Source organism: Rhinolophus ferrumequinum, chromosome 12 (genome assembly GCF_004115265.2).
Source record: "Rhinolophus ferrumequinum isolate MPI-CBG mRhiFer1 chromosome 12, mRhiFer1_v1.p, whole genome shotgun sequence".
NCBI classification, from domain to species: Eukaryota; Metazoa; Chordata; class Mammalia; order Chiroptera; family Rhinolophidae; genus Rhinolophus; species Rhinolophus ferrumequinum.
In genome coordinates, this window is record NC_046295.1 from 82,719,539 (window position 1) to 82,734,986 (window position 15,448).

General features: G+C 61.8%; 1 protein-coding gene across 3 annotated transcripts in view; it reads left to right on the forward strand.

Annotated features, from left to right (window-relative positions):
• Positions 1 to 10,911, forward strand: part of NACC2 (NACC family member 2) — a 65,464-nt gene extending 54,553 nt beyond the window's left edge. For all 3 annotated transcript variants that reach the window (XM_033122465.1, XM_033122463.1, XM_033122464.1), the window contains 4 exons: positions 1,903 to 2,067; positions 4,246 to 4,351; positions 4,749 to 4,846; positions 6,153 to 10,911. In XM_033122465.1, the coding sequence (XP_032978356.1) occupies positions 1,903 to 2,067; positions 4,246 to 4,351; positions 4,749 to 4,846; positions 6,153 to 6,655 (872 nt within the window). In that variant the 3' untranslated portion in view covers positions 6,656 to 10,911. The remainder of the gene's footprint in view (positions 1 to 1,902; positions 2,068 to 4,245; positions 4,352 to 4,748; positions 4,847 to 6,152) is intronic.
• The last annotated feature ends 4,537 nt before the right edge of the window (positions 10,912 to 15,448 follow it).

Here is a 15,448-nt window from a genome sequence, read left to right on the forward strand (position 1 = left end):
GGGATTTGGGGTGACTCCAGACCTGGGCAGGGGCCCGAGCAGCAGGTGGGTCCCAGGGACTCTGGGTTTTGGGGTTTTGGGGATACTGGCCCTCCAGGGGCTGTGCGGCCCCCCACCCCCCTGGGAGCTTGGTGCAAAGATAAGTTGGGGCTAATTCATGTCCAGCTACTCCCCATTCTGAAAGTCGGGGGGCAGGCGTGAGGGGAGAGTTGCCAGGACGCTTCCTCGCCTTCCGTCCTTCTGAGGCCCCTTTGCAGGAGCCCCCACTCGGCTTTCCCAGGTCCTTCTCCCACCCGGCCTCTCCCACCCCCAGGCTCAGGTGCCTCTGCTGAATTTTCCAGTGACTTAAGAGGGGGTCACAGAAGAGAGGGGACAGGGGCACCTACCCTGAGCCTGCTTGCGGAGCAGTTTCCAGCCTGGCCCTGTTCTCTGAGGATCCAACTTACTGGAAGGTTCTGCAGGCCATCTCCTGCCCAGGGACTACTAAGGCTGCTAAGGAGAGCCACCTTCCCGGCAAGGACAATCCAACCCCGAGTGGCCATTTGAGCAGCCAGGGGCCTTTCCAACATGCAGACCCTACCTGTGGTGGGCGAGGGAGGGAGGGATGGGCTCTGGGAGCCTCTACCCGCAGGCCTTGCTACCCAGCCAGGTGTGCAGGGGGCCACCCTGGAGCAGGTGTGTGTCCTCAGTGATGACAGCTGGCTGGGAGCAGGTGGCCCTCCCGGAAGGTGACCCAGAATCGCCCATGTGCAGGGGGCACGCCGTCTGTCTGGGCCGGGTGAAGAGTGCTAGGCTGGTGGCTGCGTGCCCTGTGAAGGGGCCTGCTGGGGGAGGAAGGCGGGCTGCGCCCTGGAGCCCTGCTCTGTGCAGGCCTCTCGCTGATCCTGCAGAAAATGAGGAGGGTCTGTAAGGAAATGAGGGGGCTGTGGGAGCTGGGGGTGCGGGGCAGGCTGGGGGTGTGGAGCCTGGTGGAGCCTGGTGGGGCAGTGTCGGCCCCCACCCTGCCTGGCTACCTGAAGCCCTGACTGGGAACTGCCCCCTCGGCCTCCCAGCACATGATATAGCAGTGGGGGTGGTGGGTGCCAGCAAGTGCCCAGTAGACTTGGGGCCTCCGTGAGCACCACAGGGGAACCCCCACCCCGGCCACAGGAGAGAGACCCAGAGGGCACGTGGCAGGCCAGGCCCAGGTGGGTGGTCGGGAGGGCGGGGACAGGCCGACCCACTTGTGCCCAGTGTGGCTTGGGGACATCAGAGGGGCCTTACTGTCCCCTCCTTTATAGCGGCAGGTCTGGCTCCTTCAGGGATCCCTGACTATCCCTCAGCAGTGTTTTGTCTGGAACATTCCCAGATGCCACATCTGCCCTGCCAGGCTATGCCCCCACGCGACTTTACTGCCGGCAAATACTTACGGAGCTACTTCTTGGCCCGGTGTCTAGGGGGAAGGCTCAGGGAAGTGCCCACTCAGGAGCCCACTCTGCCCTGTGCCCTCTGCCCTCGTTCCTGTCTGACCCGCCAGCCCCCACCTGGTGGATGTCTCCCAGGAACCTCCCAGGCCCTCAGCAACTGTCGTGTTTCCCCGAAAATAAGACCAGGTCTTATATTAATTTTTGCTGCAAAAGACATCATCCCGAAAAATCATGCTAGGTCTTCTATTCCGGTTAGGTCTTAATTTTGAGGAAACACGGTAGTTCCCAGGCCTGGCCGGGCAACTGTCGCCTGCCTTCCTCCTTGTTTACTTGCTTACTCTGGTCCTCCCTGCAGAGGGCGGGACCAGGCCGGCAGGGAGCGGGTCTCACCTGGGCCCCAGGGACCATGAAGGGTGGGCACAGAGAGCGGGTCTGGCTGGGCCTGCCTGGGGCTCCTCCCGGGGCCCCCCTGAGTGGGTCGGTTCTGTGCCCACAGTGCAAGAGAAACCAGAGCCTGTGCCGCTGGAGAGTCGCTCCTGCGTCCTCATCCGCAGAGACCTCGTGGCCCTGCCCGCCAGCCTCATCAGCCAGATCGGGTACCGCTGCCACCCCAAGCTCTACTCAGAGGGCGACCCCGGCGAGAAGCTGGAGCTGGTGGCAGGTGAGGCCTGGCGGCGCCCCGCCTTTATGTGCAGATGCCCTCGCGTGTATTTGTTCTCCAGAACTGTGAACGATGTACTCATCACCAATCAGTCAAAGACAGAACATCTTATATTTCCTCTAATTTCCTTTTAGAAGAACGTGTCACTAAGAGGAGTTATTCAATTGAATGAACTTAGCATTTTAATTGAATCCCCTGGGCTGGTCTCGCTGCTGATTGGCGGGGCGGCAATCACGACTGTGTTTTAATTTAGGTCACAGATAAAACCAAGTGGAGTACAGTTTACTAGCCCCCAGTCCCCCGCCCCTGAGGGGTCCCATTGCCTCCGCTTCAGGGTGACGGCTAGAGGCACGGAGTTGGCGCTCTTCTGTAGCAGAACCAACACGATTGAGTCAGAGGCGCGTTAGGGCTGGTGCCTCTGTCAGAAATATTTCTCCCTTCAGTGTCGGAATCTGTTTTCTAGATTTTTAAGGCTATTCGAGTGGAAGATGGACATGACGACACTGCCACTCTGGCTGGTGGACATGGAGCATTTTCCAGGGATCGCTCCCCTCCCTCACGGGCTGGGGGTGGGGGGCAAACATGGGCTGCCCAGGACCATGGGCACCTCCCACCGCCTCAGGGCTCTGTGTGGGTCCTCCACCGGCCTCTGGGCTCCCTGCTCCTGTCTGGCACCCCAGCAGCATCGCGGGGCTCTTTCAGACCTGTCCCCTCTACGGGGAACCACTGGCACAGAGAGTGGCCGCCCCTTTCAGCTGGCAGGACAGCAGCTGGGTGGTGAGACTGGTCTGGCCAGGCCGGTGGGGTGGGACCACACCAGGCTGTGCCCTGAGCCCCTGCCTCTGCTGCTGTCGCTATTGTCAGCAGGGCCTGGCGGGGCCCCTGTCCGGGGAGTGCCAGTGTGGGGCTGTGATGGGTGGTGAGAGGCCGTGGGGTGGGTTCCCTGGCTGAGGGCTGCTGTGTGGGCATGGCCCCAGCGGGCGCCTTCCTGCAGCAGCCTGTCTGTCAGCGTGTGGGGCTGGGAGGGGCAAGGGCGAGCCGCCTTCCCTGGTCTGGCCCACAGCTGGACTTCAGGTTGTCGGGCCCCACCGTACCCCAGCACCCCCTTTGCATATCTCCCCACAATGAGGGGGTGTCTAGCTCTTGTGGCTCAGGGTGACCTGCTCTGCTATTGAGTTTGAGGCTCTGCAGACATGAGATGGGTGGATGTGAGGCCCTCGGACACCTGGCATGTCGTGGCCGGGGACTGTGGGACACCACTGACCAGACGCCCTGATAATAATAGCCTTGTGTCTCTTGAACCCATGGCTGCCGGCTCCCCAGAGACTTGGCTCGTGGAGGAGACGTTGCTAAGTTAGGAAAGGCCCCCTCTGTCCACCGAGCTGGGAGCCCCCCAAGAAGAGCAGGGCCTTCCACCGTGCCCCCCAGGAGGGAGCCCTGCCTTTCCTCTTTCCTGGTAAGCACATTGGGTGCACACTCAGGTCACAGAGAAAGGCCAAAAAAGACGTGGCCATCCCCGCAGAGAGCCCCTGAGGCCTGGGAGCACCGTGTGTGCCCTTCGCTGCTTTTCACAGTTTCTCCTCCTGCTGACTCGTGTGTGAGTTCCTTTCCCACAGGTGATGTCAGTGTAAGTGGACGCCTCCCCGAGCTCCTGGCAGGTCCCACCTGCTATGTCAGCCCTTTGTGGGCAGCCCGGTGGGGTGCCGGGCCTGGCAGGCTTCTCAGGCTAAACAGCATTGCGTGGGCTTGCTGGTTGCACCTCGGCCCTGGGCTGGCGGTTCCCTCCCCACGCGCCCCCAGAGGCCCCAGGTCGGCCCCCACGAGCTGGCTCCCCATCACTATCTGTGACTCCGGTCTTCGGGAAGGGACCTTGAGGCAGGATAGAGTGTTCCCTGACCCCCACCGAGCCAGGGCGTTCCCATGAAGCTGGAAGGGTAGTGTGGGGACAGCCTTTGAGTGTGCCACCAAGGCTGCCTCCTCCAGTGACAGGACCTCAGTGCCCCAAGGCAAGTCTGCAGCGACGTTTCCCGCCTGCGAGGCCCCAGGCCTGGGTGGGCACCTGCTTGGTGGCTGTGGTCAGGAAGGCCCTCTGCTGCCCAGAGTGTGCCCCTTCCGGCCGTAGCAGCACCCAGGGAGGCCATGCCCTGGGCCTCACTGTCTTCTGTCTGGCGGCTGCAGGCTCCGGGGTCTACATCACTCGCGGCCAGCTGATGAACTGCCACCTCTGCGCGGGGGTGAAGCACAAGGTGCTCCTGCGGCGGCTCCTGGCCACCTTCTTTGACAGGTGGGTCCCTCGGCGCGCAGAAGCTCCTAGAGTCTCCTTGAGCAGTGAGCTGTCTGCCTCAAGGCTTCTGACTTCACACCGCAGTGTCAGACTGAGGGCCGCGTGGTCCTGGGAAGGGGGCATGTCCACCTGGACAGGACCTGGGTCTGGGGGGGTCTTGGGCCCCCCCCCAACAGTGACACGGGTGGGTCAGAGCAGCCCCTTCCCCCGAGGGGCTTTCCTTTCTCCCCTCCACGGCACTTGGAGGGCACGGGCCTGCTCTCCCCACTGTACCCCAACCCCTGCGAGTGAGCACCAGTCCATGAGCGAGACCAGGTGGCCCCGTCCAGCAGGTGAGCGGGAAGCCCCGTGCTGCCGTCACCTGTGGCCAGGGACTCACTCCGCCTCCCTCTGCTAGGAACACGCTGGCCAACAGCTGTGGTACAGGCATCCGTTCCTCTACGAGTGACCCAAGCCGCAAGCCACTGGACAGCCGAGTCCTCAATGCTGTGAAACGTAAGGGGGCCCGGGGCCTGGTGGGGGTGGAGGGTCTGGAGGAGCTCGGGAAGCCCCTCGGTCTCAGCCTGGGAAAGGCAGCCTCTCCCCAGCACCAGAGAGGGGAGAGCAGCTCCCGGGAGCAAGTCTCCAGGTGTGAACATCCCTGGTCGGTTTCCAAGCATGATGAATTCAGCTGCGAAACTATTTTAATATGTGAAATAGATCTAATTTTCCTTTTTGAACAAAACCCCTTATTTACATTTGGAGGTTATTTTGAGCCTTTGCCATCTGCTCAGCGGCTTCTGCCTCCCGCGCCTGGGCGCGCGGGGGTGGAGCCCGGCCATCTCCGTGGCTGACGCCTCCCTGTCCCGCAGCCCCATCTCGGAAGAAGCCAGCCGGTGCCTGGTGAGGGCCACCCTGACCAAATGCACGTCCTCCTGTAGCTGTGGGCACCCGAAACACTGTCTCAGCTTCTTGTTTAAAAAACATCCCTTGATTTAGAGCAAAGAGGGGCCTTTGCGGTAGGGGATTATGTCCCAAAGTGTGGGGTGCCGGGAAGGGCACGTGTCCACCTGGACAGGACCTGGGTCTGGGAAGGGCTTAGGGGTGTCAGGGGGGCTGGCACGGGGGACCTGCCTCCTGGCTCCATGCCCTTGGAGAGCTGGGTCTTGTGGCTCCTGGTGGAGAAAGGAGGGGAGGGGTTATTGTTAGTAACGGTGTCATGATGGTGATGTCGTGGCTGCTTGCTGCCTTCTCTGTCCTCACTGCTCGTCCAGGTCCTGCTCTGAGTCCTGTTCTGGCCAGGGCGGGCATATCGGTCAGGCTTGTCTTACCCAGCCCGTGGATCCAAGGTGGGCGGGACAGAGGGAAAGTGAGGCCCGGAGATGCCAAGGGGCCTTTCCAAGGCCACAGAGCCATCCAGTTGTCAGGGAGGGGCCGGAGCCCGCTGGGCACTCTGTGGTCACAGCCGATTGTCTCTCTTGCCCCAGACATTCTGGCCAGAGACTGTCACAAAGCGTGGCGTGGCCGTCAGGGCTGAGCTGTGAGAAGGGTGACTGCTGGTCTTCAAGCTGAGGTCAGAACAGCCCTGCGTGGCCACGTGGTCTCAGTGCCAGTGGGGAGCAGGATGGAGGGCAGTCCCTGGAGGTCCCCCATCCTTTGTCCCCCCTGACCCAGGAGTGGCCACTCTCACATAGCTGCCCTGACCCCGAGGCCCATGCTGGGTGTCTCGGCTCCGTGGCCCCTTGGGAGGCAGACCCGAGGGTGGGCAGTCGTGGCCCCCGCAGTGGCCCCCTCACGCCCGCCTCCCGCCCTGTCCTCGCAGTGTACTGTCAGAACTTCGCCCCCAGCTTCAAGGAGAGTGAGATGAACGTGATCGCCGCGGACATGTGCACCAACGCCCGCCGTGTCCGCAAGCGCTGGCTGCCCAAGATCAAGTCCATGCTGCCCGACGGCGTGGACATGTACCGCAGCGTCATGGGCTCGGCCGCCAGCGCGCCCCTCGACCCCGAGTTCCCGCCCGCCACGGCGGCGCCGGTGTTCGAGCAGCGCCTCTACACCGAGCGCCGGGGCGAGGCCGCCACCATCGTGGCTCTGAGAACTGACAACGTGAATGTCGACCTGGGCGCCACCGCCAACCCTGCCTTTGAAGCTGGCGAGGAGGCCGACGGCGCCGGCTCCGTCATCCAGGAGGTGGCAGCGCCCGAGACGCTGCCCCCCGATGGTCAGAGCCCCCCGCAGCCCTTCGAGCAGGGCAGCGCCAGCTCCAGCCGGCCCCAGACGCCGGCAGCCAGGAGACAGGAAGGCGCCTATGCAGGGACCTTGTAGAGGGCTCGTCAGGGACTGTGCTAGCTGCTTGCATGCGTTACTAATACAAACAAATGTGATCAAGCCACTTACCTACTGAACTGCTGTTGCCTGAAAAAAATGTGATTTTTATTCTGCTTGTATTTAAAATCTATGAAGGAAACAAACGCATTCGTGACACTGTAAACTATTAGGCCACTGGCGGCCTGGCTGCGAGAAAGACTCCAGGGCCCCTTTTGATACCCTAGGTCAGTCTCCAAGTCGTAGCTCCCACTCCCTCTTCTTGGGGAGGGGGCGAGAGGCAGGCCACCAAGCCCTGGTGCCCAGCCCTGTTCGAGCCTCCCACCCTTCTTGCTCTCTGCCTGGACGAAGCCAGGGGCCTGTGGCGTGGGGGCAAGTGTCCTTACCTACCGGTGAGGACCCCCCCCCCCGCCACTCCACCCTCCCCACCACGGCCAGGGCTTGGCCCCCAGGGGCCAAACTCCTTGTTTTTCCTTCTTCCGAGAGACTCGGGGTCAGGCCTGCTGGGTCCGTGGTGTGTGTGGGGTGTGGGTGTGTGCGAGCGAGTGAGCGTGTGCGTCTGAGTGTGTGTGGGGAGCAGTGGTGACAGCGCAGGGAGGGGCTAGGGTGGTTGGCTGTGTCTGCTCTCCCGCCCCCACAGCTCACGGGCCCTCCGTCCGCCTGGGTCTCGCTGTCCTGTGGGGCGGGAGACCATCACCCCATTGCACCCACACCGTCCTCAGCCTGGTTGGGATTTTGTTTTTGTTGATTTGTTTTCGTCCTGATTTAGATCTATTTCATACATGGTTTGGGAACTTTCAGACCCAAAGAGCAAAAAATTGGGGAGGATTGGAGGTCCCTGCCCTCAACCCACTGTGGCTGGGGGTAGGGTCATCTGTATACCATGTCCCTCCACCCTGGGGCCAGGTCCCACTCACCTCCCACTGGGGACAGGCGGTCCCCAGAAATGCAGCCAGGGTGTGTGGCAAGGTGGAGGCCACTCAGGCCAGCAGGGCAGGGCTGCTTGGTGGAGAGCAGGGGCCAGGCTGGGGCTGGGAGGGCCTTTCCATCCTGTGCTCTGAGCCCTGGGGTACGTGCCAGAGGCTGTGGGTGGGTGGGTGGTGGGCACAGGCCTGAGGTGCGGCAGTTGGCAGGGGTACCCAGGGCAGCAGGTACAGAAGGTCTGCAATGTGGTGGGGAGGAGCAGCAAGGAAGGGCCCGTAGAGTTTGGTGGTTGGTTTGAGGCTGGAATGTTCCCTTTGAAGCTTAATTGCTGGTTTTAGGGGGAGAGGGGCACAGGTTGTCCAAAGTGCTCATGTAGCCACTGGCCCAGGGGCTCTGCGTCAGCGCTCAGGCAGGGCCAGAACACCCCCTCCGTCCCAGACTTACGGGAGCTCTTGTGCCTCTGTCCCCAGCGCTCTGCCCGTGTGTATGCACAAGGCTGGGCGGGGGGGGGTGCTCAGCCCCAACCAGGACCCACAGGACACCCGGGAGTCCCCCAGCTGCAGAGCTGTGTGCCGGGTCCCACCGTGGGCAGCCTGGGGTGGGGGTGTCTGGCTCTTTGCCACTCCAGTTCCTCATGCCTGCTGACCGCCACCCTTCCTGTGGGAGAGGCCCCCGGGGGGACCGGGGGAGGGGCTCCTTCCCAGACTGCATGCAGCATCCTGGGCGCCTCCAGCCAGGCCAAACACGTGCCTGCCCTCCAGAAAGATCTAACAGCTTCTGGAAAGGGGTGGGAGGACCCTGGGTGGCAGGCAGGCATGTGAAAGCCAATCTCAGCCCCTCTCCTGAGCAGGGAAGTCCAAGCTCTGGTCTTGGGCCCAAAAGGGCTCCAGCTCCTGCTGGGGCTTCGAGTAACCACCTGGCCCCAAGCGGGCCTCTCTCTGCATCTTCCTCCCCTGGCTGAGACTCTGGCCCACTAGGAACCAGGACCAAGTCCTCCTGGAATTGGGAGGAGGCCACAATCCCTGGCACCCTCGGGTGGCCACAGGGCAGTGGAGGTGACGGTGGGTGAGGTTGACCCCCACCCCTGTCCCCTCTGGAGTGTCCCTTTATCTGCCCCTCTCCCCACCCCCCCAAATTTGCACTTTAATTTGAGCGTTCCTGGGGACCTTCAGGAGACAGGCCCTCCTGCCCTGGCTGTTGACAGAAGGGCTCTCTCTGTCTCCCTCTCTCTCCTCTGCTCTAAAGTGGGCATGGCCCCCCGCGCGGGGCCGGGACGGGGAGGGGTGCCGCACAGAGGAGGCCTGACCGCTGCCCAGGCCAGCACAAAGTCCTGTGACCTCTGCCCCTTAATTGTTTATAATCGCCGTCTGTTTTGTGTTCTGGGTAAGGAAGGCAAGAGCTATAGGTGACACTTTAATCATTAAATGTGAATGGGTTCTGAGCTCTCCGTGCCCCGGGTGGGCCGGGCGAGCGTTTTGCACTAAGTGTGTCCCGCGGTGGACCTGGTCCGGAGCGTTCGCAGACGGGCATGGCTAATGATTGTATCTGTGGGGCGTCTGTCCGCGTCCTGAATGTTCCGCGGGGCGGGCGGCGGCGGCCTGGGCTCGGAGGGGCCTTCCAGAGTGCCTTAGCATCTTTTGATCATTTTTCCCAAGGAAAACCAATTAAGAAAACCGGACCCTCCCCCTCCTCTGTTTACAAGACGACTAATTCCTGTCCTGTCGGCGTGATCCTGACACCCAGACCCTGATGTTGGAGAGACGAGCCACTGAGTATTTATGACATGTCTGCACCTTTATTCCTAAGCTTGACTGTTAGCAATACACATATACTACATAGAGTCTATTATAGAGCTAAGTCATAGCAGCGCCTTTTTGGGGAGGAGAGAGGGGACTGGATGGCCTGGTAGCTGATGTGGCCGCTGGCTGGAGCTGGCTGGATCGGGCAGCTGCCCCTCCCCAACCCCCGCGGGATGGGAGCTGCTGCAGGAGGCAGCTGGGGTGGAGTGCAAGAGGTCCCTCGGAAGGGACCGGGATGTGACAGATACTGTGAGCTCGGGTGGGGCCCACCCCCCGGCCTGCGTGCCTCGGTACTTGAACTCTGTCTTGTTTTCTGCACTGTGTCGGGCCTCGCCCAGAGTTTTCTGTGGTCGCATAACTTTGCGTTGGATTCTGTTGTCTTACCTTGCCCCTGAATGTGGACTAGAGGCCGGGGGGAGAGACTCCAGGCGTGCAGCCTGCCGCCCCCGCCCGGTTGTCTGGGGCTGGGTGACTGTGGCCCGGTGGGGGCTTAGGAGCCTGGTGTACTTCTCCTGCGGGGACACTCATTCTGTGTTTGTGTTCAGAGCTGGGAGGGCAGAGGTGTGGGCTGGGAGGGGCAGGGAGGCCCAAGCAGCCTGCCCCGGGCTCTGCGGGACGCTGGGGTGCCGGCCCTGAACGGCGGGAACGTTCTAGCACCGGCACAGTGCACCCCCCAACCATTTACCCTTAGATTCCCCTCAGACAACTTGGTTTTGTGGAAATAACTTGCTGCGGTAGAAAAAGGCCGATGGCCCGTTAACCAACTGAAAAGTCCAAGGAGCCTGTGTCTGCCTCTGCCAGCAGTGGATCCTACACGCAGAATCGAGAGTTCGTAGCCGTCTCGAGCTTTAGCTACTGTTTCAGAGTGTTGCTGCTGCCTAAATCCGTCATTTTGTCTGTCGCCAGCCGGCTCCGAGCGTTGCCTGCCGGAGACCCGAGGCCGTTAGGGCTTGGTACAAGACGTTTCTAACGTGGCAAAGGTTTGGGGGTTTTGTTTGTTTGTTTGTTTGTTGTATTTCTCTGGAAAAAAAAGTGAACAGGAGAATTATACAGAATCTAAAGCATTCAGATTGGACAAACCTGCTTGAATTCTGATCAGTCGCTTCGCTTCATTGTTAGCGTTTTGCACATGATTGTAATTTTTATGTCAACAGAAGCCAAAACTTGCAATACTATTTTTAGCAGACAAAAAAAAGAACCAAGTATAAAATGTATACATATTTTTGACTTGAACATTTGGATGGCACGGGGTGCAAACAGACCATTCACCCTCTGCACGCAATGTTTGGGAAAAGAGACTTTTCAAAGGAGCCGGTTGTAGAGTCTGCTGCGGGTTAGGTAGTACTGTAACTCACGACTGTTAAGAAACAAGGAAATCAAATAAACTGTTCCTGTATACAGGCTGGTTTCACATACCACTGACTTCGATTTCAGCCACAGAAGACGCTAGCTTTTTTTTCGTTTTTTTTCTCTGACAATGGGGGAAACCTTTGTTCTTCCTGTGTCCTCGGTCCCTGTGCTGCCACTCCGCAGGCGAGACTGTTGCTTCGTAGCCATGGCTGACGCTGTATCAGTAACTCAACCTACAGAAACGTCGGCCAGCGACCAGGAAACAGGGCTCCTAGCGGCTCAGAGCCGCTAAGGTGGAAATCCGTTACAAAGAGACAACAGGATGTGATTGTTAATTGTAAAGCGCTTTGTAAAATTCACATTTACAGAATAATAAAGTCAGTTCAAACCCAAGTTGCCTGCACTTTGCTTGACCAAGGGCTTGTGGGGGGAGGCATTGAGGAGCCAGGGAGGGGGTTTTGGGCTGTTGGAGACAGTGACCAAGTATCCCAGGATGACATCAGGACCCGGGAGCCCCAATGGGAACGGGCCATCCCCAAGCTCGCTCGCTGCCCACTGTCCACCCCCCTTCATGTCTTATAAGGAAAGGGGGCTGGCGGGCAGGAGGTCCTGGGGGGTCACGTGTCTGAGACAGGGGCTCTCCTTTTCTTTCTATTGTCTGCCACCTGGAAAAGCCACCTCACCTGACTCACCTGCCAGCCATCTGCCAGGTGTGCAGATGCCTCCCCGCCCCCTTCTGCTGCACCGGACTCGCCCCCACGTGGACGTAGCGGGAATTGCAAGTAGGAATTGCAAGTAGGTGGAGTGGGTCGCCTGGCCCACTGGGAGGCCCTGGAGCCAGGCCCATGCACTCCTTCTCCCAACTGTCTGGAAGCATCCTCCCCACCTCCCCAGGCCAGGCCAGGGCTGGGGTCCTCAGATTCAGGCCTGGCAGCCATCTCCCCTTTCTTCCTGTGTTGGATCCACAAGGACCTTTCTGAGATCCCCCTGGGCCCAGGCCGGCGGGGTTTTGCATTGCTGTATCCAGTGCATGTAGGTCAGGGCTCTGGCCCTCGCACGTGTTTGTCACAGCTGGACGCCTGCGTGGCGGGGTCCTCACTTCCTTCTGTCCTGCTAGGGTCTCGTCCGAGTGGCCACGCTGACCCTATAGAAGCACCCCGGCTGTGACCTCGCAGTCCCTGCTCTGCCCCTGCTAGGATTTGTTGGCTCACGTGTTTATCAGGCAGGGGTCTGTGTATCTGCTTCCTGGTGATGTTCCCAGAAGCGGTCCCTTGGAGCCATGGCCAGCCCAGAGCAGGACAGCGTCTGGTATCCAAAGGGCACTTTGCCCTGGTGGCCTGCGCAGCAGTGGGTATGCTAGTCTGGGGTGGCCCTGTGCAGTGCCCTCCTGCAGGTGCCACGTGAGTTTCCCCAGGAGTACCCAAGCAGCCTGGTCCCAGGCGGGGCCAGGGAGTGCTGGGCATGCATGATGCCACCCCGCTGCTGAGCCCAGCTCCGGCCACCCCAGTCAGTGCCTGGGTCTCAGCTTCCTGCTTCCGCTTTTGTTGGCAGAGCTGTTCCTGCCACCCCAGCCTCGAAGCCACTGGGTGGGGTGGGTTCCCAGGTCACCCACCTGGGCGGGTGGAGATACCCGGCCTCTGGGCCTCACAGCTGGAAGGCCCCAAAGCCCCGTCACAGGCCTCCAAGTGCCCTCTCCCAGGAAGACCCCAAGCCCCTCGGCAGTCAGGACAGGTGCAGTCCAGGGTGTGTATTTGGGGGGGGGGGCAGGGGTGCTGTGGCAAGGTCTTGGCTGGAGCCCGAGTCCTGCGTGGTTCCTCTGGGACGGCTGCCCAGCCCCAAGGCCTCCTGGTGAAGTGTAGGAGGGGAGCCAGGCACCTGCCAGCCTGCGCTCTGTCCACTCTGGCCTCCGTCCTTCAGCTGGCCTTCCTGCCCTTGCAGCCTCCCACAGAAACGGGTGGAAGCATCAGAACCTTTGCATCAGCCCTTCCTCGGTTCCCTCAGCCTCTCCCTCCCTCACCCCTTTGTCCTGTTCCCGGAAGAGGGTGTGGAGTCAGCAGGACCCAGAGGCTCTGCCCAGAGCCCTTTGTCCTTCTGCACAAAGGGTTGGCACCCCTGGGGGTGGGGGTGGGTCCTGAGCCTGTGGGGAAAGGCGCTGCTGACCCAGCTGGGGGAGGCAGAGGCCCTGGGGAGGGCCTGGCCAGCACAGGGGTGAGCGAGGAAGTGGGAAGGGGGGGCTGGGGCTGCATTGACCACTTCGTGCCAGCTCCCACTGTGATTGGCAAGCTTTGAGCAGCATGCTTATAACGACCCCCACCGTTCCCGAGAGGGGGAGACGGGCCCTGTGGGCAGAGGAGTCTCCAACTGCCCCCCACACACTGAGCACCCCATGCCGTGCTGGCAACACCCAGCCAGAAGGGGGTCCCAGCATCTCCACTGTTGACGAGGAGGCTTGGGGCGGGCTAGTCACAGCCCTGTGTGTGTCCATTCTGTCAGTGGGCCCAGGAGGGTCTAGAAGTGGACACAGGCACTTGTCAAGGGACCGCTGTGGGGTCTTCACAGCAAAGGGAAGGAGAGCGGTAGCAGGTGGCCAGCAGGTTAGGGCCCTGGGTCAGGAAGGGAGGAGGTGGGGGAGGGGGAGGAGGGGTGTGGTCAGCCCCCCCCCCCCCGCTGCCCCCACAGGTCTGAGCACAGAGGGACAATCAGTGACAGTGTGTCAACAGGATGCCTGCTGTGACAGTGGAGGTAGCAGGCCTGGGCGAGGTCCCTGTGCCCAGGGAGGGGCATGAGGCCAGCTCGCAGGTCGGCTGGCTTCTCGGGCTCCGGTGAGGTGTGTGGCCAGCGGTGAGGACTGGAGCTGGGAGGGGACTGCTGGGGTCTGTGTGCGTTACACCAATAACAACACCCACAAAAACACAGAGCGCAGAGAGGGATAGGACCCCACAGGATCCCACGTCGGGGACCCAAGGGCTGGGAAGGGTGGGGGCGGGAGAGCATCCACGGACAGCCCTGCCTTTGGCCCCTGTCCACGTACCCCCTGGTCTCTGTGCTGGAAGCGGCATTACCTCAGGCCTCACTGGGGGGGAGCTGGCCCCGGGCCGACCTCTGCTGGGCCCCACTGAAGTCCCACCGTGACCCTGCGAGGTCATCCGATTACAGCCCCGTTCTCCAGACGGGGAGGCTGAGGGTCAGCAGTTTAGGAAGTCGTCTGGTCACGGCTGGAAGGTGGCAGAGCCAGGATCTGAACCAGGTCCCTGCAGGGTGCTGACCCCACTGCCCCTGCCTGGGCAGTGCCCCTGGCCGAGGGGAGCAAGTGTCCCCAGGTTGGCAGGTTGGATGGGCTCAGGCAGGGCCAGTGGAGGATGCTCCAGCTCCTCCTGCCACCAGGTGCCACCTGTCGGTCAGGCGGCAGGGGCGGGGAGGGTGGACTGCCTGTGCCTCCCCCGCTGCAAGGAGCGTCCTGGGCCCTCCCTCTGAGGAGGCGCCTGAGCTGTGCTGCAGGTGACCCGAGGGGCTCTTTGAAGAAGGGAAGAGTGGCAGAGACAGGAGCCAGCTCACAGCCTGGCTCACCTGGGACACCCTGGGGGAGGTGTCCCCCCCTCTAACCCCCTCTGGCAGGCCAAAACCCACACTCTGATCCGCTGTTTGAAAGCCCATTAGCAAATTGTCTGGCACGGATTTGCGTTTCCTTGGGGTGCTGACGGCACCCTTACCCTCCCAGGGCAGGCCTGCCGTGGCCCAGCCGCCCTGCCCTCTGCAGGAGGTGGTAATGGGCCAGCAGAAGCTCCGATTTGTGACGTCCGCCGCCTTGCAGTAACCCCGCCCCCAGACCCAGGGCAGGACAGACATGCCTGCACACTGTCGCGTGGGCTCGGACTCCAGCCGTCCCAGGCTGCTGAGCTGGGGGCCCCTTCAGTGGGAAGAAGGATTGGGCATCTGAGGTCCCTCCTGGGGGAAGGCCCCCCACCCGGCTGATGGGAGAGCGGGTTAGCCGCCGGCTGCAGCAGAACCCACCGCCTAGTTTGTGTGACTGCACCACGGCCAATGCCAGTAAGCCTGGAGCTGCGTGCTGGAGAGGGGAGGGCCGGCCGGTCTGGGGAACCACAGGCTGTGTCACCGACGGGGGCACGAGCTGTCTGCCCATCCCAGGCTGGATGAGACTGGCAGGGGCAGGGCTGAAGGGCAGGGAGGGCACAGACCTTGAATCAGAAGGGATAGGCCCCTCCCTCCGTGTCCCAGGGCATGAGGGTGGGGGCCAGGCAGCTGTCCCAGCTGTGACCCCGCGGCTCCTGCCCGTACTCTAGCCTCAGTCTCTGGGGTCACAGTTTTGAAGCGGTGAGAGCTGGACTCTGGTGTCGAGCCTGGGGCCTCAGTCAGGGTCAGCAGGGGTAGCTGTCAGCGGTGATGCTTTGAGGGGAACATTGCATCCTTTGCAGAACTACAAGGACCCTCTGGAGGGGTAGGGGGTAGCCAGAGACCCCTGGCACTCAACCCCAAGGCCGTCATCAGCCCCGGGAGGCCCTCAAAGCACCCATCTGTCATGAGGGAGTGATCGCCTGTGGCCGCGCTCCCCATGACGCCCCAGAGCGCATGGCACACTGTGGTCCGCCCTCGGCCTCTGCCCTGCCCTGCCCCTTGGAAGCCACCGAGCACCGAGGGCACCCTCCCCACAAGGTCAGGGCCCTGGGGTGGGGGGCTGGGCAGGAGGGATGGGCTCTGGGCA